A 26746-nucleotide genomic window follows, 5' to 3' on the forward strand; every position below is an offset into this window, starting at 1 on the left:
GCGTTAGCACTCAGAACCACTGGCGTCTCTCTCGCCCATGAGATCCCCAGCCTACATGTAGGAGGCCTATGTGGCAGTTGGAAGGGCTATAGACAGGGCTGCCACTTTGACAGGTCTCCGACCCACCCAAGGTTCTGCCGTCTTACCTTAAGTTTTTGGAATTGTCAAGAGTTTTTTTGGTTTTTGTTTTTGTTTTTAAGGCCACTGCTCAAGGGAGGGAGGAGTTAATACCTTAGTAGGAACTATTTGGTGTTTATTTTGAACAAGTTTTAGTGAACTTTCAATGCGGTGACAGAGATACAGTTTTCAAATTCAAAACTGTGTAAGAAATACCTGGGGGGCTGGGGTGCCTGCGTGGCTCAGTGGGTTAAGCCTCTGCCTGCAGCTCAGGTCACGATCTCAGGGTCCTGGGATCGAGTCCCGTATCCAGCTCTCTGCTCGCGGGAGAGCTTGCTTCCCCTCTCTCTCTGCCTACTTGTGATCTCTCTCTCTCTCTCTGTCAAATAAATAAATAAAAATCTTTTAAAAAAGAAAAGAAATACCTGGGGGGGCCTGTTTATAATATGGGTTCTGAGATGCCACTCCCAGAGAGTACAATTTAGTCAGACTAGAATCCAGATTCCTACTGCTCTTTGGGGATGCTGAGGCGGGTGGTCCCTAGATCATATCCTGAAGCACATTCCTGCCTGGTAGGACCTCCTGAGCTGTCTCTCCATCCATGGTCCCTCCTATACCGTGGCTGCAGCTGGGCCCCCACTCAGGGTGGGCCGGAGCAGCCCACAGGGCAAGGAAGGCCTGAGGGAGTCTATCCCAACAAGAGGGGCTGAAGTCAAATTCCTTACCGTAGAACCAGCCGGTTCTTTCTTAATACATTCAAGTAATTAAAAAGGGACCATTTCAGTATCCTGAAACAAGCAAGGATTGGCAAGATCAGAATATGGTGTGTTCTGATCTCCGGGCCTCTAGTTCCATCTGTATAAATAGCGCAGCGCTGACAAAGCTGCCATGAAGGGCTTCCTTTTTCACCAGAGACCTTGGGCAAGGTGGGCGGTTTCGCCCATAATAAAGTCACCAGCAGGTTTGCGGCCGTAGCAGGCCTAGTCATCTCTGGCTTCCCACCCACGCACCTTAGCTCTGAGGCTCCGTCCGTATCCCTGCGGCCTGGCTGCCGGGCGGGGCTCGGGGACTCAGGGGGAGGAGAGGTCAGGGCCAGAAGCCCACTCCTGCGCCCAGGGCCGGACACCTGCTCCTGCCCGCCTCGGGTTCGGGTCAGGGCTGCCTGCCTGAGCTTCCGCCGCTGGGATCCGGACTGTGACATATGCTGCCCAGGTTTTTTTTTTTAAATCTTTCCTGCAGCAGCATCTGGAGAAGCTGGGAGGGTCCCAACCAACCACAGGGTGTTCTCTGGAGGCCCAGCTGAGGCGCGTGGGCGGAAACGGCCCCTGGTCTCCGCTTGCTTTCTGCATGAAACACTCACGGAGCACACCACAAGGGTTTTCAGAGGTTAGACCAATTTGCATCCTTCTCCCCCAAGCTAGAGGAAGCGCTGGAGGAAGTCATGTATTAAAAGAATGGGGCGCAGGCTTAGGTTAGGAAGAGGGACTGTTTCTTGGCAGCTTTCCTTCTGGCTAGAACCCCCAGTTACCTTTAAGCCATTAACCCTAGAGGATAGGAATGGGGGTGGGGCGGACCCATTTGGAGTTCATTATCGCTGAAAGCCTGTTCCCTATCTTTAAACCTGAGCTTTAAGCTGATCAGCTGCGGTTGTCCTGGGATTCAGCTCCCTGGGGACAGCTGCAAATCACAGGACTGCTGCGCTTAGCACTGCCAACACAGGGCACCGGCCCAGCAGCGGGGTGTTAGGGGAAGGTCCTGGCCTTGACCCTGGGGGAGGGGCGCGGGGGGAGTGGGGGGCGGGGAGAGGAGGTCCTGTGCTGGCCCTTTTGCTTTCGCCTGGAGAATATGGACGAGCTTGTCTTTGATCCCTTAACCTGTTCTGCGCTCTTTTCTTCCTGTCATAAATCCAGTGACACGATATATATTTAAGGGTGAGTCAAACCTCAAATTACATTGCCCAAGAACGGAGCTGCTGCAAGGAAAGTGGCTAAATTATTGGCGTGAGGAACAGGATGCCGGAGCCTATGGCGCGGAGAAACCACTAGTAAAAGTGGAAGGAAACGACTTTTGAAGATATTGCTACCTGTGCTAAGAAACCTCAAGTGCTTACCAACCGTTTCTGATCAAACCTGAAAGTAAGTCTGTGCCTGTCGTGGGATGTCGGATGGACTTATCGGGGCCCTGTTCCGGCTCAGTGTTCTGCCTCTCTTCAGCCCCGGCGGTGGGATACCGAGGTCCCAGCTTGCCCTTGGAACTCTCTGGGCCAAGCGTATCCCAAGCCTGGTTGAAGGTCAAGTTTGGGGTGTTGGGGAGGATGGGGTCTCATCCAGCCATACGGAGCTTTCTGCCCTCCCCCATCTCCTCTGTGGCTCCCCCTACAACCTTGGGGGCTCATTTACTGCATCCTGGATTGGCCCCTGGTTATTCCAGATTTTTCTCCACTACAGTGCAGCTTGGGTGCCCCCTCCCAAGGGCTTTGTTGCCGAGGTCACCATCTCTGCACCCCCCCCCCCACCCCGGCTTGCTTTTCCATTCTAGCCGTGTGCTTGGCACGATAAAGACCTTCCCAATAACACCTTCTCCCCTTGTTGGAGTAACTGGGGAGATGGAAAGCAAACATCTGTCCCTCCTCTTATATAACCCGACTATTTCCAAGTTTCCTCTGCCCACTGAAACAGCCTGAGCCACGTTCTTGGGCAGGGCAGCAAATCCAGCCTCTTCCCCCTACCTGTGAGGCTCCTTCTGAGACAGCTGAACAATGTGACTCGGTCCACGGCTCAGGGCTTCTCCCTGGCCACCTCTGGAGGCGTTGCAGCCGCCAGCCTTTGCTGCAAGGGCTCCCTCCTGCCCGCTTCTCGGGGAAGGAAGGATCCTGGAGCCTCCCTCCCATTCCCCAAGAATGGCTAACCTGAGGCTCTTGTGTTGAATGAACTTTTCAGGGCTTGAAGATCATTAAATGGAATTATAATGCAGAACGAAAGCAAAATCAATATGGGTGTTTATGGGCTGAAGGTTTGTGTGCCCTTCAAAAGCCATATCTTAAAGCCTTAACCCTCACAGTAGCCCATTTGGAGATGGAGATTTTAAGGCAATAAGGTTAAATGAGGTCATGAAGGCAGGACTCTGATCCAATAGCCTTAGTGTCGTCTTTTTTTTTTTTTTCTTTTAAAACTATTTCCAATTTAATGTGATTTTCTTTCCACTTCTTTTTTCTTTTTCTTTTTCTTTTCTTTTCTTTAAAGTAGGCTCCACACCCATAGGGCTTGAACTCATGACCCTGAGATCAAGACCTGAGCTGATATTGAAAGTAGGACACTTAACCAACTGAGCCACCCAGGCACCCCAGGCTTGGTGTCTTCTTAAGAAAAGGTACCAGAGAGTTCGCTATCTCTGCGCATGCACACATTTGGGGAAAGGCCACATGAACACGCTGTGAGAAGACGTGCCACCTGCTACCCAAAGGGGGCGGGTTCACCAGACGTCAACCCTGCCAGCACCTTGATCTTGGATTTCCAGCCTCCAGATCTGTGAAAGCTAAGTTTCTGTGGTTTAAGCCACCCGGTCTATGGTACTTTGTTCTGGCAGCCCTGGCACTCTGGGCTCTCCCTTCAGGCTGCCCCACACTCACTGCTGACCCTCTCACGTGTTCACTCTTGCCTGCCCCTTGACTGATCAGCTCTCATGCTGGCTCAGAGACCCGCAGTCTCTTTTGCCTGTCTCCTAGCCCCAGGCAGAAGGAGGAAAGTGCCATAAATCATCTCTATAAAGACCCGCCCCTGTCCAAAATGAAGATGGATTTTTATTTAACATTTCAGTCTGAAGCAGTTTCATCTGGACGATGCCACTGGGTTTTCCAAAAACCAGCCTTGCTGGGGAAAGAGAGCATCTCCCTAACAGCCTTCCAGAATGCAGAAAGTGTGACAGCTTCTTTTTCCCTTAATGTTAAAATTTTTTTTAGATATTTACAAAATTGATAGAATAGTATAGGGAACACTCACATACCCTTTACCTAGACTGAACGATCGCTAGCATTTGCCTTGTTTGATATATATATATATATATATATATATATATATATATATATATAGTGCTGTGTGTGTGTGTGTGTGTGTGTGTGTGTGTGTGTCTGATTCATTTAAAAGTAAGTTGTAGGGGCGCCTGGGTGGCTCAGTGGGTTAAGCCGCTGCCTTCGGCTCAGGTCATGATCTCGGGGTCCTGGGATCGAGTCCCGCATTGGGCTCTCTGCTCAGTGGGGAGCCTGCTTCCCTCTCTCTCTCTCTGCCTGCCTCTCCGACTACTTGTGATTTCTCTCTGTCAAATAAATAAATAAAATCTTTAAAAAAAAAAAAAGTAAGTTGTACACATCATGATACTTTATCCCTAAACACATCAGTTTGCACCCCCTAAGAGTGAGGACAATTTTACAACTCACCACACCACCACACCATTAACACCTAGGGAGGGCAGCGTAAGACACATAGCTTTTACAATAGCCCTTTCCTCGTTTCTGCTTTGCCGTCCTTACACTTGAGGTCACAGAGCAGTGCGTGGTGTCAGTTCTTGGGAAATTTCAAGTTTCCCATCCACAGGGGGAATCTCCCCGTCCATGTGGGGAAATAAGGTTACTGGGATCTGAAGTGTAAGACTGACTTACAATCAGAGCAGAGATGGGTAACCCGAGTTACCTTAAAAGACAGAGGGGCTGCTAGATCTTTAACGTATGACCGTGTGTCCAGATTAAAGGTAGTAACTTATCCAAAGAGGGAAGAAACCCATCTGGGTCAGAAAAGGTCAGGGTCCAGAGCACAGACGAAACCCAGAGGCGGAGGTTACAGTGTTCATCACAAGCCGTTAAATGCTCTCCCGGATTGATCTCAGGGAGCCGGTGTCTGGGCTTTCTATCCATCTGATCAAACAAAATACACGTTTTTCAAGGGAAACCTGAAAGCGTCTATCAGGGTCAGGAGGCTGTGAGTGGGAGCTCAGTGCTTCCGATCCCTGTGTGGTAGGAGAGCCACGGAATGGATATTCCAACTTAGCAGAAATGTTCTCCCTGTGGCTCTCGAGGCACCAGCAAAGCTTGTTTTTCAGGGCAAGCTGTGTTTCCGGGGTGTTCTCGCCGTCCCGCGTTGTGAGAAGAGTGGTTATTTATGGGGTAGGTGGTAGAGCTGGGTAGAAGTGAGGCACCCAAATGTCAGTATGTAGGTGGGGTACTTCGGGGTTCTGAGTAACAGCAGGAAAAGCCACCCAGGGGGGGAGGAAGGCTCGGACATCTTTCTACAAAATGCTTTTTTCTCAGTGTGGGGTGCTTTGTCATTTTCCCTGGGAGGTTTGGGAGGGGGCTTTTGGGTGTGCCCTGGAGGGGAGTCCAGGGACAGCAGAGAGGGGAGAGGCTCTCTGTTCTGAAGCTGGACTTGCAGTCACGCGGATTTAACGGCGTGCGCTGTGATGTCTGTTGACTGCCCCCCTCCCATCACACCCCCCAAGGAAGCCTCAGAAGCCCGTGTATAAAAGCTGTGGCCGTGAAGCCCAGAAAGATTTTTCTAGGACATCTGCCAGTGACAAAGCCTTGTCAGAATATGGATTGTAGGGTTGCCTGGGTGGCTTAGTGGGTGAAGCCTCTGCCTTTGGCTCAGGTCATGGACTCGGAGTCCTGGGATCAACCCCCGCATCGAGCTCTCTGCTCGGTGGGGAGCCTGCTTCCTCTTCTCTCTCTGCCTACTTGTGATCTCTCTCTCTCTGTCAAATAAATAAATAAAATCTTAAAAAAAGAAAAAAAAGGAATATGGATTATATTTCCAGGGAAAAAAATGTGGGGGGTGGGAATACCATGAATCGGTTATTCCAGAGGGACTTTGCGCCTTCTGGAAGATGGTCTTACACCCCACTCGGCCCGTTTGTTGTTTGGAAATGAGGACACATGCCTCTGCGTGTGGGATTTCTATTGAACAAGAAATGGGACCCCAGAAGTACTAGTTAATTCATAAGTACTGTCCCTGTAAGAGTGGGCCTTGGCTAATGGATTTCTAACATTCCAGTCCCATTGGAAAGGCCCCGTCTGAGGGAGGAAAGGTGGTCTGGCTCTCTGAGCCTGACGTTCACAGGTGGGATTGTCTGTGTTCCCTTCACTCAGATTCCATGCTGGAAGAGCAACAGTTTAGCTTTTAAGGGCTACTGTAACAAAGTATCATGAACTGGGTGGTTTCAAATAACAGAAATTTATTCCCTCCCAGTTCTTGCGGCCAGAAGTCTGAAATCAAGACTCTGGAAGGCAAGCCTCCTTCTGGAGTCTCTAAGGGAGAAACCTTCCTTGCCTCTTCCAGTTTTTGGTGTTTTCCAGCAGTCACTGCTGTTTCTCGGCTTCTAGATGCATCTCTCTGATCTCTGCCTTTGTCCTCACAGGATGGTGATGTTTGTAGGTCTGTGTCTCTTCTTATAAGGACAGTAGTCGGTGTGGACTAGGGGGGTCACCCTAATGACCTCATCTTAACTTAATTAGACCTGCAAAGACCCTATATCCCAAACACACCACATTTATAATTAACGGGGTTCAGACTTCAACACCTCTCTTTGGGGGGACCCCTAACAGTAACGCTTACATTATGATGTAGCTTCCTTGAAGGCTCCCTTCTTGGAAAGACTGTCTTGGTCATACGTCCCTGAAGTATTCTAATTCCTGTGCTAGTGATGTCTTACTGTAAAATTTATAAATCTGACTTAGAGAATGGTTTTGGTTTCCATGGAGCTAGGCTATAGGAAAGTAAGTTCCTGATAATATGTGGACCAGGATTTTTCATTTCCAGAGAGGGTGGTTTCTCAGCGTGAGTTAATGAATTGCCTTTCTGCTTTGATTCATCCTGTGGTCTGTCTCAGCTCTGAGAGGAGCAGCCTGCCATAGCTGTGCCACCAAAACCAAGTTTGTGAACTTTGGAGGCTGAGAAATACACTTTGGGCTCGTCTCCCACAATAATGTCCAACCGTATTCCCCAAGTCACCAGCCCAATACTACACCTGTCTTGTGGTCCAACGTGAGGCCCGTTACTAGTCTCGTTTTGGATTTCTAATATATGGGCTTTTGTTCTGTGTAAGGAATAAGAATTCCCAAGAGAGTTTGGTTCCCTTGGTAAAGCAAACCAAACTCCCGAACACAGACAAAAAGAATTGATTAAAACCGAGAATGCTTTCAGATCTTGTCTTGGATCCAAACTTCGTAGGCAAACAGAGGGTTTTTAAAGAAAATTGGTAAGATTGTTGGGATAATGAAATAGCCCAATACATCAGTCAAAAGAACCCTGATCGGGGCGCCCGGGTGGCTCAGTGGGTTAAAGCCTCTGCCTTCGGCTCAGGTCGTGATCCCAGGGTCCTGGGATCGAGCCCCACATCGGGCTCTCTGCTCTGTGGGGAGCCTGCTTCCTCCTCTCTCTCTCTACCTGCCTCTCTGCCTACTTGTGATCTCTGTCTGTTAAATAAATAAAATCTTTTTTAAAAAAAACAAACAAACCCTGATCAAGGCAGTGTTTCAAATCTCTGAAGTCATGAGATCAAATTTTGGTACATTCATTCTGTAGGACAGAAGAGTTTTCTTCTCCAAATTTAAGCCAATCAGCTAGTGAGGAAACGTAGCACATATGAATAAATTTTATGACAGGCAACGAGTCTGGTACCTTCTATGACAATGAACCAGAGACACCTAGACCCTAGTGGGCCGAGGCAGGAAAAGTTATGACGGAAACAGTGGCTGTGCTAAGATGAGGACCAAATGACTGATGGCGCTCTTTGACGGGAATGGGTGATGTAGGAACCGACTGGCAGTGGGGGCAATTATTAGTTGACAAGGGTCCACACCGCAGGCAGGCTTGCTTGAGGAGTCACACGGCAGGGCAGCTGGAAGATTCAAGTGTGCACAAGAGAATCACCAGGACAGCTTTTATTTATTATTTATTTATTTTGAGAGAGAACGAGAACGTGCAAAAGTTGGGGGAGGGGCAGAGGGAGAAGCAGAGTCCCCCGCTGAGCAAGGAATCTGCCATGGGGGGGCTCCATCCCGGGACCCCAAGATCATGACCTGAGCCGAAGGCAGACGCTTAACCGACTGAGCCACCCAGATACCCACAGGAGAGCTTTTAAAAACACACGTTCTGATTCAGTACATCTGGGGTGAGGCCCATAAATTTGCATTTCTGAGGAGGTGGTCCGTGTTGCTGGTCTGTGAACACCATTTTGAGTAGCACGGTACTAGCAAACACTTAAAGGCTGCGAGTGGTTCCTGGGGTTGATTTTCTGTGGAAACGGCAAGTCTCCAGACAGAGAGGGAAGCTCAGAAAAGCAGCGTCAGGCTCTGTATTGGTTCTCGTGGTACAGCTGCTAAGAGCAGACATCTGAGAGCCCAAAGTCCATGACACCTTCCAGGTGTGAAGCTTCTATGGGTTTCCAGGGTTTTCCCAGTTGGGCAACGCCTCTCTGAGGGTAGAAAAGTCAGATGGTTTTAAGTAATTCTCTCTTTTCAAAGAACAATGTCTGGGTTAGTTGGATTGTAAGTACAAGGACCTATCGGGGAGAATTTTTTGTCATCTCCTCTCGTTTGGTATTGCCTAGGCAGTGAGCGTTATTATTATTAAATAATGATGAAAGGTATAACTACCCTTTGCGGCCTGCCTGCTGTGGGTCAGATGAGATGCTCACCAGTGACAATGAGGAAGGCCATTCTTCTTAAGTATCTGTAGGGATGTGATATGGTGCTGGGGAGTCTGTTGAATCACAGGATGACACCGTACCTCTCCCAGGAGAATGAATACTACTGGAACATTTTGGAGGAAAAATGAATTTTTTTTATATTTGAGTAAGTATGCAAATATCACAGCATAACGGGCACGCTTTCATCCCCTGGGTTCTAGCAGCTGACACTGACATGCTTCCCGTCCTGCGGTTGGGTCTATGTGTCTTTTCCTTGGATCTAAGTGGCCCTTTATGACTGTACCAATAGAGTAGGGTAGAAATGATGGGGTGTGACTTCTGAGGCTAGGTCATAGAAGAGCCATGTTGTCTTGGGATGTCCTTGGAAGCCACCCATCATGCCGAGGTAGAATTCCATGCGGAGAGGAGCTGATGCCCCCCAGCTCCCACCCTGACCGCCCATCCTACCACCAGCACTAACTTCCCAGGCACGAGAATACGGCATCTGGGAAGTGAGCCTTCCATCCCTCCTTGGGCCATCCCCGTTGCTCCTCTGTGAAGTAGACACGAGTCTTCCCTTTCAAGCGCTGTCTGGATTAGACACTTGTGAGATAAAGAAGTGATTGCTGGTTTAAATCCACTAGGTTTGGGAGTGGCTTGCTTGCAGAAATATGGAGCTAGATCGATAGGGGCTGATCGATCGGTAGTTCTAAGAAGGGCCGTGAAAGTAGTGATTCATCGGCAAGCCAGGCAGGATCGCAAGCATCCTGTGACCCTGTCACTCCTCCACCTATAAACTAGGGATGGAGGGGGGCCAGAGCAAGTACGAGAGCACGCAGGAGGAGTGGGCTTGGGTTGGAAATCACTGAGGCGAGAAGAAGGAGGAAGTATATTCTCTGTGTTTACAAGGGTCAGTGGGTTTTTAATGTCCTTGAAGATCAGTTTCCTCTGGGAATAACGAAGTAAAAAAAGGAGGAGGGGGATCTGCTTGGATTCACTTGAAATAAAGCCACTAGGATGAAATCAATGGAAAAATAAGACTCGGAAGAGGGTTGCAGTGGAGAGAAGAGATCAAAATTGGGGTAGAGGCTTGCATTGCAATGTGAAAGCATTTTGGAATCTAAATGAAACAATGGTGGTCCTAAGCATTGGATGTTAGCATCCACAGTGTAGGCTCAATGGCCTGAGTTCAAACTCTAGTGGGTAAAATTCAGCAGCTGACGTGTCCCCTGTCTGTCCACTCTCTGGTCCCCTGTCCTTCTGGGGTTCTGCTTTGAAGGCCAAAGCAAAATGAAGAGAAGATAGTTCCTCTTACTGTGTCCTTCTAGAGGCGGGGAAGTTCTGATTCACACTGTGGGTGTTGGAAAACAGCTTGTTGATGACGCAGTTGAGGGCAGGCCTGTGGGGGTGAACCCGACACCCCGTGGTTCAGGAGAGCACCTGCAGAAGGAGGGTGGGGGCATGGGCGTCCCTCCGTGGCTGGGATATCAGGTATAAGGATGCCGCGGGGTCCAATTTCAGGAAGTTTAAGGCTTTGCTTAAGACGTTCTAACTCCAGGGCTGATAGACAGGAAGTCTAATTGGTCTTTTTCAATTTCCCTGGCCCAGCTCTGAGGGGCGTGCCATTGAGTAGGAAAGTGACTGGCAGAAGAGGAGGGACTGAAGGGACCCAGATGAATCTCTCGCTGGAGAATGAAGTGGGTTCGGCTTGCATCCTGCTGAGCTGCATTCCATACCCTTCTGGGGCCGCCCCTTCCTTTCTGCCAATCCAGGCTCTGGCCTTCCAGCTCCAGCAGGTTTGGGTGCTGACCACACAGGCCTGTCCCATGCCCAGTCAGCTAGCTCTGGCTAACCCAGCTGTCAGCCGTGGTGGGAACCCTCCCCTCAATGTCACCGTGGAATAGAACATCTGTAAGCTACAAAGGACCTGGGCAATGGAGTTCAACCCCTTCTCTTCTATGGGCAGAGAAACTAAGGTTCCAAAATTTTTAAAACAGCTCATTAGAGGTGATGCTGAACAGGCCGGGAAACATGTCTCCTCCTCCTGATTTCCTGGGCCCATGGCCTCCTTGGCAGCCTCCCTCCAGAGGGCATTAAAGCAGAACTCTGACAAGAGCAGAGCAGAGGCTCTCAGCCACCTCCCTGCTTTGTCTCTGCTCCCATGGCCCAAGGTGGAAGGAAGTAGATTTTCTACCCTCTTCGTCCCTGTGTTCCTCTCCATCTGGCAAATCTGTTTAGAGACTAGCAATCTTTATACTCCCGGGCAAGAGATCAGTCACGTAGCCAACAGCTCATGTCTGCTCAGTGACCTCAGATGGTGGGCAGTTTTGTCTCTGAACTTCGCAAATCTTCCAACTTGGCCTTTTCTTGTTTGCATTTTCAAGTTGTTTCCAATTTTAGAAAACGCCCTTCTTGCCTTTTCAACTCCTGGCTCCAACCCCTTACCTCAGTCACTTGGTTACTTCTTTTCCTTTAAAAACTCTTTATTTTTTGTTTTTACAGAGTTCAGAGAGCGAGAGGATTTAAAAGAGGATGCGTTAAAAAGCCTCAATCCCTTCCCTGTCCCTGTCCGCCTCTCCTTGGGCCGTAAGTCTAGATAATTGTCATTAGATTCTTACTTATTTTTCCAGGACTCTTATGCAGACAGCAACCCATAAAGATATTTACTCTTTTTTTTTTTTTTTAAAGATTTCATTTTATTTATTTTAATTTTTATTTATTTGACAGACAGAGATCACAAGTAGGCAGAGAGGCAGGCAGAGAGAGAAGAGGAAGCAGGCTCCCTGCTGAGCAGAGAGCCCGATGCGGGGCTCAATCCCAGGACCCTGGGATCATGACCTAAGCTGAAGGCAGAGGCTTTAACCCACTGAGCCACCCAGGCGCCCCAAGATATTTACTCTTATACCCCTTCTGTTTCTTATACTGAAGGAGCGTACTATGCTCGCTATATGACATCTTATATTTTTTGCACAAGTAGTATTTTACTGAGGTTGAACTTATTTATATACAGTAAAATGTACAAAATATTCAAGCGCCTAGGCCAGTGAAAAGTTTTCCTTTTTTAAAATGTATTTTCCCTGCATGACTTTTATTTTATTTTTATTTTTTAAAGATTTATTTATTTATTTGAGAGCATGCATGCAAGCGTGGGGGGGGTGGGGTAGGGGTTGGGGGGAGGGGCAGAGAGAGAATCCCTTGCAAACTCCCTGCTGAGATCATGACCTGAGCTGAAATCAAGAGTCAGCCCCTGGACCGACTGAGCCACCCAGGCGCCCCTCCTGGGTGACTTTTAAGAGCGCCTTTATGGAGGTATAATTGGCTACAGGGATCAACTGCATGCAGATGTAAATACCTAGAACAATCCCCATGACCGAGACAGTGAGCTTACACGTCATACTTGGAAGTTCCCCTTTGTCTCTGTATTTTCTTATTAGCTACTGAGAAAGACCAGATTGATGAGCTGGACTGAAAACATCTAACAAGCTGATTAACGCTTTTAGGATACTTCTCAAAGCATCTCTAGTTTCTAAAGAGCCAGGAAGCGGGTAACAAAATTTAAGGCTTTTCTACAATGAAGTCTTATTAATCACCTCAATTTCCAATGCTTACACATTTGACCCCAAGGCACTTTGACTAAGATTAAATGGAACGTATTTCTCATAGAAAGCTTATTTTGCCTCGCTTTAAAGTTTCTAGTGTCCCAGCTTCTGGTCCTGGGCCATTTGACTCAAAGAATCAAGGACTCTTGGGAAAACAAAAACCGACAGAACTTCTAAGAAACTCCAGGATTTTCTTTGTTTACGAGCCATAATTCTGGAAGGAAGGAAATGAACACTTAGCAAGCCCCTTCTGTGTGTCAAGCACTTTACATAAAATAAATCACGTAGCCTTCCCAAGTAACCTACAGCAGAGAGGGATGGAATCACCACCACGTTGACAGAAGGGGAAATAAGATCTGAGAGTCTAAGCAATTCGTCCACGGTGACACAGCAATGGCATGAGCTGGAATTGAAACCCAGGTCTCTATTATGTTAGAGCCCATCCTTTTCTTACCATGGATCTACCCTCTGTTTCCCATCCCCAGACAAATTATATTTAGATAGCTCTACATGCACACACGCGCACACACATACCACAGGGTAGGATGTGCTATAGGGCACATTTTTAAAACTTCCAAATGCCCCCCCCAAAACAGTCTATAACAGAACATGGAGGCAAAGGGGTCCAAATACATTTAATTTGCTATTTTATGATACTTTGCTATTGTTATCAGTTGATGCCTTGAGTCGTTCCCAAGTTTTTCAGTGAACAAGAACTGAGAAGTACCCCGAGAACTGTGCTCTGCACATTGGCAGTTGAAAAGTAGCATCTTGGGGCGCCTGGGTGGCTCAGTGGGTTAAGCCTCTGCCTTCGGCTCAGGTCATGATCTCGGGGTCCTGGGATCGAGCCCCGCATCAGGCTCTCTGCTTGGCAGGGAGCCTGCTTCCCCCCCTCTCTCTGCCTACTTGTGATCTCTGTCAAATAAATAAATAAAATCTAAGAAAGAAAGAAAGGAAGGAAGGAAGGAAGGAAGGAAGGAAGGAAGGAAGGAAGGAAGAAAGAAAGGTAGATAGCATCTCTGGGCAAAGACCGAATCCTGTGTTTGCAGAAGGGAGGCACTGAGTGGGAGACGGTGCTTGGAGTCTGGGAGAGCAGTGGCGTTCTAGAAAGGCCTGAGTGGAGGAGGGAGGGAAATCGGATTATTGGGTGTGTAGTTGGGGATCCGAGTACCCAGAGCTCTCAAAGCCAGACAGTGACGTCTTGGCGAGTTGCTGGAGTTTCAGAGAGAGCTGATGAAGGGCTGGTAGCTGGGCGAGGACGAAGTGTCAGGCATCCCGCCTCGGACCCACGTCTATCCACTTCCATATTCTTCAGCAACTGGAATCTTCGTCTTACAGAGCCAACCTCAAGTAGCTGCGGATGAAGGGAACAAGGCCTGTGGCACCAGCGTCCCACAAGGAAGCTGTGACACTCAGAGCAGGGGACTGACGAGTTCCACGGAGGGCCCATTTGCAAAGCTGGAGCAGGTCCCCAGAGAAGCAGCAGGGAGGGGTGAAGCACCGGGACCAGCCAAGGCAGGAAGCCATGATCGCCCCCAGGTCAGAGGCGCAGAGATGCAGAGAGGGTGCCGGTGATGGGAGGGAGCTTTGGGTGAAGGAAGTGTACAAGCTCCAGGATGGGGACTAAATGCCCTATCCTGACTCACCCTGTGCCCTCCGCTCACTCCTGGATCTTCCTGTTGGCCCACACCGGGGGTCACAGGAGCTCTGTGGGTACTGGGCTCAGAGATCAAGCTCTGGAGAGACAGATGAACACTATCCAGGGCAAAGCCCGTGCTGGGGGGAGTCTGGGAAGGCTTTTCTGGGCAGCGCATCAAAGGAGCTATTCCAGGTGCCCTAGAAGCTCAGAGTTTTAAATTCATTCCCTTTCATACTCCAACAGCTTGCCCTGGTTCACAGCAGAAGCTCGATAAACCAGGACCGTATTCTCACAGTGCAGTCATCATCCCTGTGGCCCCAGATACAGGGACCCGCTCTTTAGCTCAACATTTGCTAAAGAGGCGGTCATGGGTCTATTCCTGGTGAAGACAATAGTGATGGGTTAGCGACTTCAAGTTCAAGGTAGTGGGTGCCCAGATAACCCTGAATGACAGGGTTGTTTATTGGGTCAAAAGAGGTCCTCCTCATTAACTCATTATCTTACTGGAGAGGCAGTTGCATTTGGGCTCCCGCTTTTCAATGAGAATGGCTCTATTTCCGACTTGCTTGGAAACTGTTATTAACTATTATTCCAAACAATGCGTTTGCATATTTGACAATCCGGAAACCAAATTTAGCCGTGTAAATTATAGACAACTGCTCTCTGATAATGTCACTGTGATGTCCCAATTTTTAAGAAATGGAAGGTTAACAAAGCCGGCTTTAAATGCTTCAAACAATATTTTATGGAAGAAACCATTTCCCCCCGAAGATGCATAGATCTCTAAAATGTTCCTGGAGCACTCTGGAAGATTGCTGTGTAATGTTTCTTCCAAAGGAAGGGGAACTTGCAGAACATTGAAGAGATGCCCAGACCATGCAAAGCTATAAGCGCCTTCAACTTACTAAGGAATTATGTTGGAACTAAGAGAAACTTAAGAGGTAATTTAAATGATTTAAACGCCACCGTTTCCCCTCCTTCTCCCCAAACCTTCAAGACAATGCTCATAATGTTAGGCTGACCTTTAGCATATGTGATTTTAATGAAAGACAAGACATTTTTCACATTCTGAGTCCACTTCAAAGCGTTCTTTAAAGTAGTGATTTCTTGTCAAGGCCCTTACGCGGACTCGTGAAGAAGGGACAACTGACCTTTGAAAACCATTCCGTGGCTCTGAATTATCTAAGTATATTGTAGCTTCATTCTGGCAGACAAGAGAAACCAAGAACTGGTGGATAATGGAGAAATCTGCTAACGTAACTGGGTTTGAATGGCAAGTTACTGAATGGCTCTGAATCTGGCTTCTCATCTTTAAATACTTAAAAAAATTTTTTTAGATTTTTATTTATTTATTCAACAGACAGAGATCACAAGTAGGTAGAGAGGCAGGAAGGGAAGCAGGCTCCCTGCTGAGCCATGAGCCGGATGTGAGACTTGACCCCAGGACACTGGGATCATGACCTGAGCTAAAGGCAGAGGCTTTAACCCACAGAGCCACCCAGGTGCCCTTGGCTAATCATCTGTAAAATAAGGCTGATAGGATTAGCATACTATTGTTTGCTGTAAACAGTGTTCAATACACGAATATTAAGGAATTTTTAAATATTAATTAATATTATTAGTTAATTAATAATTTTTAATATTAAGGAATTTTTTCCTATAGGTACTTGTTACATGGAGTACAGTGAAAAAAACCAACCACTGTAATGAGATTTCTCAGTTTGGGGCCCTTCCTGAGAACGCAGTGGCCCTCGGAGATGAAGAGAGCCCCATCATATACATGAGAACTGAAGAAACGCCGTGCCTTCTGACAACCCCATCTAGCATATGCCAACTTGAGGGTGCTGTGCTTCTAATTTCAAACTCATCATCTGTTGGGGTACCACCACCAGCTGGCTTTGCCCTGGTTTTCTCACCAGGTGGCTCAGGGACCGTGCTCAGTGGGACAGCGATGAGAGTACGTACTCTTCCTGCGGAAGGATTCGTGGGATTGGGCTGCTGCCTGCATGGGGAGGAGGGAGGTAGCGGAAGGGGGCAGGAAATCATGCTTCTAGACCTGGGAAGGATGTTGATATGAAATTGTGGCTTTTCTCTGATGGTGATGCTTCAAGATTTAAAGGGCTTCCAACTTCAACAGCCCCAATAGGACAGATGTTGTACAAATCCGGGGTCTTTGGATCAGCAGGTCTTCAAACTGCTCTGAGATATGACAAACTGGAAACTTTGGGAGGAGAATGATCTCTTCTACATATACATACGTATAAATCTTTTATATATAAAAGATTTTACTTATTTATTTGACAGAGAGATCACAAGTAGGCAGAGAGGCAGGCAGAGAGAGAGAGAGGAGGAAGCAGGCTCCCTGCTGAGCAGAGAGCCCGATGCGGGGCTGGATCCCAGGACCCTGGGATCATGACCTGAGCCGAAGGCAGCGGCTTTAACCCACTGAGCCACCCAGGTGCCCCTTTTCTTTATGTTTTTAATAAATTATACACAATGGGTTATCCTCATAATTTACACAACTTGTAGCCCCCCAAATGTTTACTTTTTACAATTATTATAAAAACAAGTAATGCTTTTGGAATATCTTTAAAAAATTGAAATTTATTTTAATAAATATTATGTACACTCCAAATATTTTAATAAATATTATATAAATATCACTGAGACCAAATAGAGCATAAAATCGAAGGAAGGGGGAGAAGAGTTAGAAGCTATTTCAGGAATCTGCTGTACTATCTCCCTTCAAGTAGTCCACTGCACAGACAGGGGGTGAACGTGATTTAAGTCTTAGCTACCACTGTTACCCCTCCCAGAAGCATTCTCTAGAATATTCCAGATGGGTGACAATTCAGCCTTTATTTTATTGTACTTCTTTAATTCGAACTACTATTTAAGTTTATTGAAGTTGTACATAGCTTGGTTTAAAGTCCAACTGTATTTTATTTCAAGGGTAATAATGAGAACCAGCTTTCCCCATCTTTACAACCAGTCTATGATCTTGCTGTCTGGAGGCAATCACTTCTAGTCGATTCTTTTAGCTGGTTATTTTGGCATTTTTCTTCTTGGTGTCATATAATCTGCGTATACTGCTATGTCTCGATTTCTCAATTTCAGATATTATTAATTTCTATCATAGCCATCAAGTTTACTTTTGTATATCCCTCTCTGCTGTATCACTAATTCCAAAACTCAAGTCTTAACGGTTAAATCATCTTTGGTGTTTACTTCCTTATGAGTGTGTGTGTGTTGTTCAACTTTGAACCAAGTGGGTTACACTTTGTCTTAGGAATTTTTGTTACTGTTGGAGATAATTAGCTGCCTTTGTTTTTTCATTTGCTTACATTTCTTTAACCCCCACCTCACCTTACCCCAACACACACACACACACCCACACACACACACACACTCGATCATTCAGGTCTGTCAGACGCCTCCTGTTTGACTTTCAAATGGTTAAATATCCGACAATCAATCAGCTCCAAAGGTGTCCCTCCCTGAGCCCTTGGAGGATCAAGGACTGCGCCTCCAGCCTGCACTTGGGTCTACGCCAGACCTGCTGCCCACGTGTGGCATGGATTTTCCTCACTCCTTTCCCATCTTCTACATCTTCCTCTCACTTCACTCCCTGACTTCTCAGGAGCACATTTTCTGGAAGCTTATTAAGAAAGGGCACATTGGGGTGCCTGGGTGGTTCAGTGGGGTAAAGCCTCTGCCTTTGGCTCAGGTCATGGTCCCAGGGTCCTGGGATCAAGCCCATCGGACTCTCCACTCAGCAGGGAGCCTGCTTCCGCCTCTCTCTCTCTGCCTGCCTCTCTGCCTACTTGTGATCTCTGTCTGTCAAATAAATAAATAAAATCTTAAAAAAAAGAAAGGGTGCATTGGAGGTAAAATTCTTCTTCCTGTGTATTTGAAAATGTCTTTTCTCTGCCCTCACACTTGATCGACCATTTGGCTGGTAATAGAATTCCAGGCTGAAAAGAATGTCCCTCAGAATTTCGGAGCTAGTGATGGGTCCGTGTCTTCTAGCTTCCAGTGTCACCATCGAGCCTTCTGATGCCGTTCTGATGCATTCTGATTTCATCTATTTTGTATGGGACTGTTTCTGTTCTCTCTAAGTGCTTTTAGTAGCTTCCGTTTTAGGCCTGGCCTACCCTTTTCATTATTTATTCATTCACTGTGCTGAGCGCTTTGTGGTTACGTTCAATCTGGAGACTCACGTTATTGAGTTCTGGAAAGTTTTCTATTATTTCTTTGATAATTTCCTCTCTTCCGTGGTCTTCATTCTTTTTTTAGAACAGCTATTAGTTGGTGTCAGACTTCTTGAATTGATTCTCTGAGTTTCTTACTCTGTTTTATTTTTCTTCTCTCTCTCTCTGTTATTGATGTACTGTGGGGGCTCTTTCCTCACATTTACCTCTCGGTCCCTTTACTGAGCACTTAAAATTAATTTTTTGAGCAAATAATATATACTTATGTATCAAATATATCAAAATATTTGGTATAAATATATCAAAATTATAAAAGAGAATGTAGGTAGAAGTAAGCCTCCTCTGGACCTTGTTCTTGAGACATCCAGCTCACCGTGTTGGTGGGGATATTTGGCACAGGAGAGTGTGGGACTGGAAAACAAGGGTATTTTATACAAGTTTGCATACTGAATGATGCAAGTGCCAGCTCTCTTTCCACACCCTGCTCCTATCATGCAACCCTCCAGGCATATATTCTCCTAGGTAGGAACCCGCTAAAAGGTTTTGTCGGAGAAAAGAACCTTGGCTATCTGTCAGCAACTTTGGGTCTTTTTTCCCTGGTTGGTAAGATTCCGTAACGTAGAACATTCTAATATCCTGTTTGGAGAGTATCATCCTGAAGCCCAGCTGCTAAGATTTTGAAAAAGAGAGCTGGAGTGAGATAGGGTTTTGGGGGCTGACAGGTGTTGGGGGAGCCTCTCCATTATCGGTAGGTACATTTCTGCTTTATCTTTCTGTCCTCCATTTTGGGCCACCATCCTCAACTATGCTTAGTCTCCCAGCCCAGAGACCTTCTGTTTTGCCCTCTCTGGAGAATGATCCTTGAGTCTTCAGTTGGAGATAGGGTGTTGGTGGGGGGACATCCTCTGGGTGAGTTGAGTCAGGGAGGGATTCTGGAGTTCCAACTGCTTCTTCCGGTCTTTAGACTGGATGATTCCCGTCCATCTATTTTCTTGCTTACTGACGCTTTCTTTTGCTACCATCACCTTACTCTTACTAGTCTACCTAGCGAATATTTTATTTCAGATAATACTATTTTGTTTTAGAATTTCCATTTTATTTTTTCTAATAGTTTCCATATCTCTATTTTTTAATAGTTTCTATATCTCTGCTGATTTCCTATCTTTTCATGAATTATGAATATATTTTCTTTTTCTTTATTGAACATAGTTACAATAGATGCTTTCGAATCCCCATCTGCCACTAAAGTCCTATCAAGATCACTTTCTTCGGATTACTTTTCCTCTTGAATATGTCATATTTTAAAAAGATTTCTTCATACACTGAATAATTTTGGATTATATTCTGGACCCGGCGACTTTTATGATTCAGAAAATGTTGTCTTCCCCCCAGCAAATACCATGGTTGCACTGAAACTGAAAACTGTAATTTGGCATGAAGGTTCGAACCTCCATTTAGTTCTTGGACCTTTCTCTGGGCTGTTTGCAGTTTTTCCTGCGCACGTGTAGCTTAGAGCCACCTAGATATTTGGTCCGAGTTTCTGCACATCATTTGTGCTTCCCTGCCACCAGCCCTCATCTTTCCAATATTACAGCTTCATTTTCCAGTGGCCGTGGTTGCCCTGAATTCTGCTCTCTGGTTCTTGAGGGAAGAAAAACTACAAATTTTCTGTTGGAGTTTTGGCTCTGCAGCCTCGTCACCTTCCCTCCATCTAAGAAATTAAAAAGGGAGGGGGGCCCTCTCCCTGCCATCCTGTGCCATTCCATTCTTCCAAATGTTAGCTCCCCTATCTCGAATCTGTTTACTTTTGTTCCCTCCACAGGGCCTCAGAGAGTTTATTTTTTCTAATGCTCAGAGTTCAGAGTTGTAGCCTGTAGGAGGGCAGGTCCAGTAGAAGCTCCCTCTATGTCAGAAGTAGACTCTTCCTAACTGCTTCTTAAACAACTGGTCAAGCAATTCACTCTTCAGTCATTAACTCTACTTCCAAAGCAACGCGATGCCACCAGATTCTGAGATATTAGAGTTTCTGTGCGTAGATGAGAATATCACTGCTCCTCTATTCACTCATAAAAAAAAAGTCTCTTAATGAGCATTAAATAGCATACAAACAAAGTTGGAGATAATGGAAGATTGTGCCGCGGAACATACGAGTGCAGACATAATCCATGTAGCCACAACATGGCAGAGGTCAGGTTTTTCAGTCTCGTGTGAGCCAGAATAAGAACATTCTCTGAAGTCAGTATTTTTAAAAATGCAGCTAAGGACTTGTAACACCAGAGTCACCTGGGGGGCTGTTAAAAATGCATGTTTCTAGGCCCACCTTCATCTTCCCAAAACAGAGTATGAGGGTGGAGCCTAGGTGTTGCCTGTTGTGATTATCATCTTAGGCTACATAAGTAACAAATAGCCCCCTAATGTTTGCTTGCCCCCCCCCCCCTGCCAGGTGCCAAGCTGTTGGGAGGGAGGCTGCTTAGCAAAATGGGACTGGTGTTACCAGCCAGATGAAGCGTCTGACTCCAAGGAAGCGAATGTGTTTCCAACAGCAAAGACAAATAGTTTGGAAGCATATCATGTGATAGGAAAGAGTTTTGTTCAGTTTTGTTTTCCCAGCATCTGTTTGAAATGAGGTTCTGGACTAAGACTTTAGGGCTGATTAAGAGGTGCTCTTAACATGTATACTCTGTAACTTCCAGGCAAGAAGTCACTATTAGGCACAGCAACAACGACCCCTGGGCTGTAACAGCGTGACCTTGTCACTGTCCTCTCTGGTGTTCTCTCCCCTTCCTGCCACAGGTTTACCCTGTATGACAGTAATCTCATTGACCCGGTCGCTTCAGGACATTCCATACATACTGGAAACCTTTACGAAGGTCATCTCATTAATTTCTGGAAGCTGATTTTTACTTTTCTTTGCCATAAACTCAAGAACACAGAGAACGTGTCACTGGCCTGCTAGATCCTTTTAATTAGGAATTAGCTTAATTCTTTCTTTCTTTCTTTCTTTCTTTCTTTTTTTTTTTTTTAAAGATTTTATTTATTTATTTGACAGACAGAGATCACAAGTAGGCAGAGAAGCAGGCAGAGAGAGAGGGGGAAGCAGGCTCCCCGCTGAGCAGAGAGCCCAATGTGGGGCTCGATCCCAGGACTCTGGGATCATGACCTGAGCCGAAGGCAGAGGCTTAACCCACTGAGCCACCCAGGTGCCCCAGGAATTAGCTTAATTCTTAATGCACTAGCAACTCTAGCCAATCAATTTAGGTCTCAGTAAACTTGTTCCAGAGACATTAGTGTACTTTTTTAAAGGACCCCTTTCTCTATTGAGGTATGAGGTGTTTCCTGAGAAAAGTCCCCCCCAAACAGCTATACTATAACCCACAGAAGAAGATGTGGACATAATCCAACAAGACTTTGCTCCCAATTGAAATAAAATTTGAATCTCTTTAGGGTTTGAGTCAAAACTTGTGGCTTCATTCACTGGTTCAGAATTCAAAATAATTTCTCCACTGATCTTGTACTTTTCCCCTGAATATTATTGAATTCAAATCCCCTGAAATAGAGCTAATAATCTGCTCTAGCTGAATGTTTGGAATTCTTTAAACCCTCAAACAGGTTGAATTTATCTGGGGCTAGGAAGTGGTGAACCTCAACGTTGCAAGCTTTTCTCTGAACTCAGACCACCCAAATGGTTCTTCTCCTGTGGAGCTGTTGGTTAGCCCTGAGATGCAGATTTTCAATTGCTTGTTTTCTTCCTTCTTTTCTTCTTTCCTCCCTCCCTCCCCCCTCCCTTCTTCCCTTCCAGTTGTCTATTACTTCCACTTTTCAGATTGGGAAATTGAAGCCCTAGAAAGGTAAGCACTGTGCTCAGGTCTTGGTTACACACACCTTTTGGGGGGGAGATAGGAAAAGGAATAAAAGACAGGTGTTCCTCTCCAAGGCTATAGAAACTGTCTCTCTCTCTGGGCCCTTTGTGAGGCCCTACATGAGTAGTCTGCCCCTTGCGCCATATGAGCCCTTTGAGGGTCTTTGAAGGAAGCAAGAGAGATTTTTGAGTTGTGCTAATATTTCAAAAAGTCCAACAGAAATCACATGTTTCCCAAAATAAAACTCCATGAATAAACTAGAATGTCATGGTATTTTTGCTTTTGATTAGAGTTAAATTAATTCAGTTTGATAACATTGATTATCATGCTGATCTGAAGCTGTGATTACAGTTATATGCGTCTTAGATGATTAAAATGTGAAAAATAGGTTAATTATGTCTTAATAAATACAGTTTATTTGATAGGCAGAATCTTATAAAACCTGAAACTAATCAGAAAAAAATGTGACACGTTTTGGAAACTCTCTATATATACCTAGAATAGGTAGAGTGTCAACGGACATAAAACTCCAAAACATATCTAATTCGAAATTTTCTGGGAATCCCAAAAATCCAATATTTGTTTTTTCTGATTGCCTTAACGTGAACAGTACAAAGTTGAATTGCCCTTTCTTGTACTTCTGATGCTAGGTTGCCTATAGTCCATGACCAGCTAATGTCCATAAATGGCAGATGCCTAGTCTTCATTATGTGTGTGTCAACGTATCTAATTTCAGATTTTTGTGTTGATGTCTATAGATGCTGATAGTACATTTTATTTTTTTTTAAAGATTTTTATTTATTTATTTGACAGAGAGAGAGACAGAGATCACAAGTAGGCAGAGAGGCAGGCAGAGAGAGAGGGGGAGGCAGGCTCCCTGCTGAGCTGAGATCCCAGGACCCTGAGATCATGACCTGAGCTAAAGGCGGAGGCTTAACCCACTGAGCCACCCAGGCGCCCCTGTACATTTTAAAGAAAGTATTTTGAAAGTAACAATACAAGGATTATACTGAGAAACAAAGACAAAAGTGTAATATACCATTCTGTTTACACTCAACAGATTTCTTTCCCATGTGCTAACAACACATGGTAGTTTCCAGGGCAGTTACGCTCGTGTGCAAAGTATAAATAGAGACATTACGTATTTTCTGATCTCTTATGAATCATTAGACTAGCCGAAAGACTTTTTTTTTTTGAGAAAATACTCAACTTGCTTCCCTGAGCTAATTCTACAGGTTGAGGTTTTCATAATCACCTTACCATCGCTGTGGCTTTGGGCGTCACTGTTGTGACTCACCTGGCTCTAGCTGCTTTAGACCCACAGTCCGGAGTTCACATTGCTGAAGGGCAATGACTAAGATCATTGTTTCCCCAGGGCATGGCCTTTAAAGGTTACATCAGTGGGGAGATGGCACAGGCTCTGGGGCTTAGGAACATGTGACTTGCTCAGGTTAGGCTGCCTCCTTCCCTGGTATAGTCTGGTTCCAGAGATCTTTCTGGAGTGTTTCTTGGCCTTAGGGAAAGGTCAGACAGCACCTGCTGTCTCCACGCAGGTGTCTGTGAATTTCGACGTAATTCCAGAAGCGACTAACTATTAATCCGAGGCGTGATTTGGGTGAGCATTGTATGTCTGTTGGAGCACAATACGCAAGAACAAAAACGGGGCTGAAGTAACAGAAGCTTAATCTCTTCGGGCTCCTTGCGTGTAAAGGAGGGGATGGTACAGATGGTGACCAGACACCTTCCAGGTCTTGACCGACTTTCTATATCTCTAAGCTTCCTTCATAGTAAGTCTCAGAATAAAGATAGTCCCGGTACCACACTGGTTGCCACATTGAGCCAGACAGGTGGTAGTTTACATGCGTGGGAGCTCATCTGTGGGTAGACGAAGCTAGGTTCAGACAGGGCACATGCCTCAAAGTACATATTTTAATCTTTAAAAAAAAAAAAAAACAACCACAGGAAGTTCCTCCTGTGAAGGGTGACTCTTTTCCTTTGGTTTCTTCATGCTGGTACAGAAAACAACCAGCTCTGAGCTTGTAAGCGTCTCCATTGGAAACTTTTATCCCAGGGACTGGACGGGTTAATGATTATAAGGTTTTTAATTGTGCCATTTTCTATGATTTCAGAATTGTCTTTAAGTTCTTAACTTTCTTTCTTTTTTTAAAAGATTTTTATCTATTTACTTGACAGACAGAGATCACAAGTAGGCAGAGAGGCAAGAGGCTCACCGCCGAGCAGAGAGCCTGATGTGGGGCTCGATCCCAGAACCCTGAGATCAGGACCCAAGCCAAAGGCAGAGGCTTTAACCCACTGAGCCACCCAGGCGCCCCAAGTTCTTAACTTTCTGTTTGTCTTTCCCTCTCAGCCTCCTCTCCTGCTTGCGTGGGGCTTGACATCCGGGAGCACTCTGGACGGGATGAGTTAATGCAACTGTCATTTATCTGGATTTTAGTCTGCTGTGCCGCCCCCCCCCCCCCAACCACCACTGTTCGGAGCCTAGATTATTTAAGCCTTACAATAACCTAATGATTTGCTCTTGTCTTTATTCTACAGATGAAGAAATGGAGATTTTTGAGGGACTGAGTAATCTGCCTGAAGTTGTATAACGTGAAAAAACAGGATTCAGACTAAAGCCTGTTTGACCTGAGAGTTTGTGTTCTTAATCATGGTGCTATGCTGTTTCCCTGTGTTTTTTTTTGTTGTTGTTGTTGTTGTTGTTGTTGTTGTTGTTGAAAGAGTAAATAATTCGTGCTTCTCCACCCTGGCGAGAGTGTAATATTAGCAGATCTCCTCTGCTTGAAGACGTCCTCTGTGACCCAGAGGAAGGGTCTTGGGTTGCTGTGCCAGCAACACAGACATTACAACTCAATACCACTGACCAAGATTTAGAAATACACACCCACACACGGAAGTCCACACTTTACGATCGCACATTCAGCGAAGTGACAGACAGTAAACCCACAACAATGGTTGTTCTTGGGGGTGGGGCATAAGAGTGGGAAATGAGGCTAAAAGGCAACAAATAAATACATAAGACAAGAGAGGGGCTCCTTCCAGGGCCCAACCATGACAATGTGGCGTGGACTGAGAAACATCAGCCTTTGGATTTGAGCATCTCCCCTCCCTGCAAAACAGAGTAAGAGGCAGGACAAGGGAAAAGTAGATGAGGTTGAGAAAAGATTTGGAGTGGCAAGGAAGACATGCGTGAGTGCCGCCTTCCTCGCATTCAGAAATCATTCATTTAGTCTTAGAATGGAAGGACTTTAATGCAAACATCAGCTATACCAAAGCATGAGCTTGACTCCATCGGGCATTGAATTTTGATGGAGAATAAAAAGTCCGAGGTTCTCTCATTTATGTATTAAAAGGAAAACAAGTTTTAGAATGTTCCAGCTATAAGGACAGACAGAGTGATTTCACAGGTAAGAAAGCCAAAGTTCAGAATGGTTGGAGAACTAGTCCAAGAGGTCACAGCTGGTGTGGGACAGATCCCCGGGTTTCTTCTCCAGCCCCACCTGCCTCTGCTGGTCTCCAGCCAGTCCCGGCGCTGTGATCGCTCTGCCTCTCCTGTCGAACTAGGGATGGATTTGCTTGACCAGCGTTCCTCCCCCTCATTACCTTGACTCAGAAAAGCCTTGGCTTTGGAAGATGCTCAGTAAATGCTGACGATAAAGATCGCCGATATTCAAGAAGACGTTCTTTGACTCTTGTGTTTCAGTAAGGAACTGAGTATTGCGCTCCCTGTTCCGGATTGTTGTGGCTTTTCATTCTATTCTAGTTTCGGCTCTGCTGTTAACTAGCTGTATGAATGGGCACCTGTCACACTTATCTTGGCTTTAGTGTCTTTTAGTATCTTTATGGACAAAGATCTCCAGTCTTATCTTTGTCCACAGGATGGTGGTTTTATATTCGCCAAAGGGTCATCTAGTTAAGGCTTCTATGGTCAAGGCTCTTTCGGGAGCCCAGAACATTCCTCGCCAAGGCAGGCATGGACGAGCTCATGTTCACAAGATATTCTCCCAGAGCTCCTCTGCATTTCACCTGTTCCAAAGAGCAGGGACCCCGGGTCATTTCACCCATAAACAAGAAGTGAGGCCCTCTCGAACGACACAGTGCCAACAGAGAGAGACAGTCCTTGCCTTGCAGGCACTATCATCGAATTGGAGGAAGAACAGGTAGACAGAAGCACACTAAGAGCTAAACCAGGACAGGGAGAACAAGTGCCATGGTTGCTAATCCTATATCCGGTCTGGCTGTGAGCGGCCAGGGAAAGCTTCTCAGGGGAAGAGGGATTTATGTTGTTGCAGTTTTTTTTTTTTTTAAATAAGATTTTATCTGTCAGAGAGAGAGAGAGAGCACAGGCAGGAGAGGAGCAGCAGGCAGAGGGAGAAGCAGGCTCCCCACCCAGCAGGGAGCCCAACACAGGACTTGATTCCAGGACCCTGGGATCATGACCTGAGCCAAAGGCAGAGGCTTAACAGACTGAGCCACCCAGGCAGCCCTATGCTGGGTTTTGAAGCGGGGTAGACTTCTGATAGCAAAGGCATCAAAATACCACAATAGAGGGGAATGTCCCAAACAGACAGATGGACAGTCAGGTGGGCCCCAGGCATGCTGGGACATCTGCCAGGAACCGTTCAGAGC

The 26746-nt window shown here is 46.1% G+C and overlaps 1 protein-coding gene and 1 long non-coding RNA gene across 3 annotated transcripts in view; one reads left to right on the forward strand and one right to left on the reverse strand.

Moving 5' to 3' along the window:
* Positions 1–1341: 1341 nt before the first annotated feature.
* LOC116581906 lies at positions 1342–24804 on the forward strand. Of its 2 annotated transcripts, none has more exons than XR_004282298.1 (6): positions 1342–1503; positions 2028–2252; positions 11293–11376; positions 14726–14969; positions 15692–15985; positions 24656–24804. It is a non-coding gene; the product is annotated as an uncharacterized LOC116581906 (long non-coding RNA). The 2 variants fall into 2 exon arrangements; XR_004282299.1 differs by having other exon boundaries at positions 14866–14969.
* A 1222-nt stretch (positions 24805–26026) lies between these two features.
* Positions 26027–26746, reverse strand: part of LOC116582050 — a 389316-nt gene continuing 388596 nt past the window's right edge. Inside the window, exon 7 of the mRNA XM_032329414.1 lies at positions 26027–26143. Coding sequence (XP_032185305.1) covers positions 26027–26143 — 117 coding nt within the window. The remainder of the gene's footprint in view (positions 26144–26746) is intronic.

This window comes from Mustela erminea, chromosome 21, assembly GCF_009829155.1.
Source record: "Mustela erminea isolate mMusErm1 chromosome 21, mMusErm1.Pri, whole genome shotgun sequence".
Classification (NCBI taxonomy): Eukaryota; Metazoa; Chordata; class Mammalia; order Carnivora; family Mustelidae; genus Mustela; species Mustela erminea.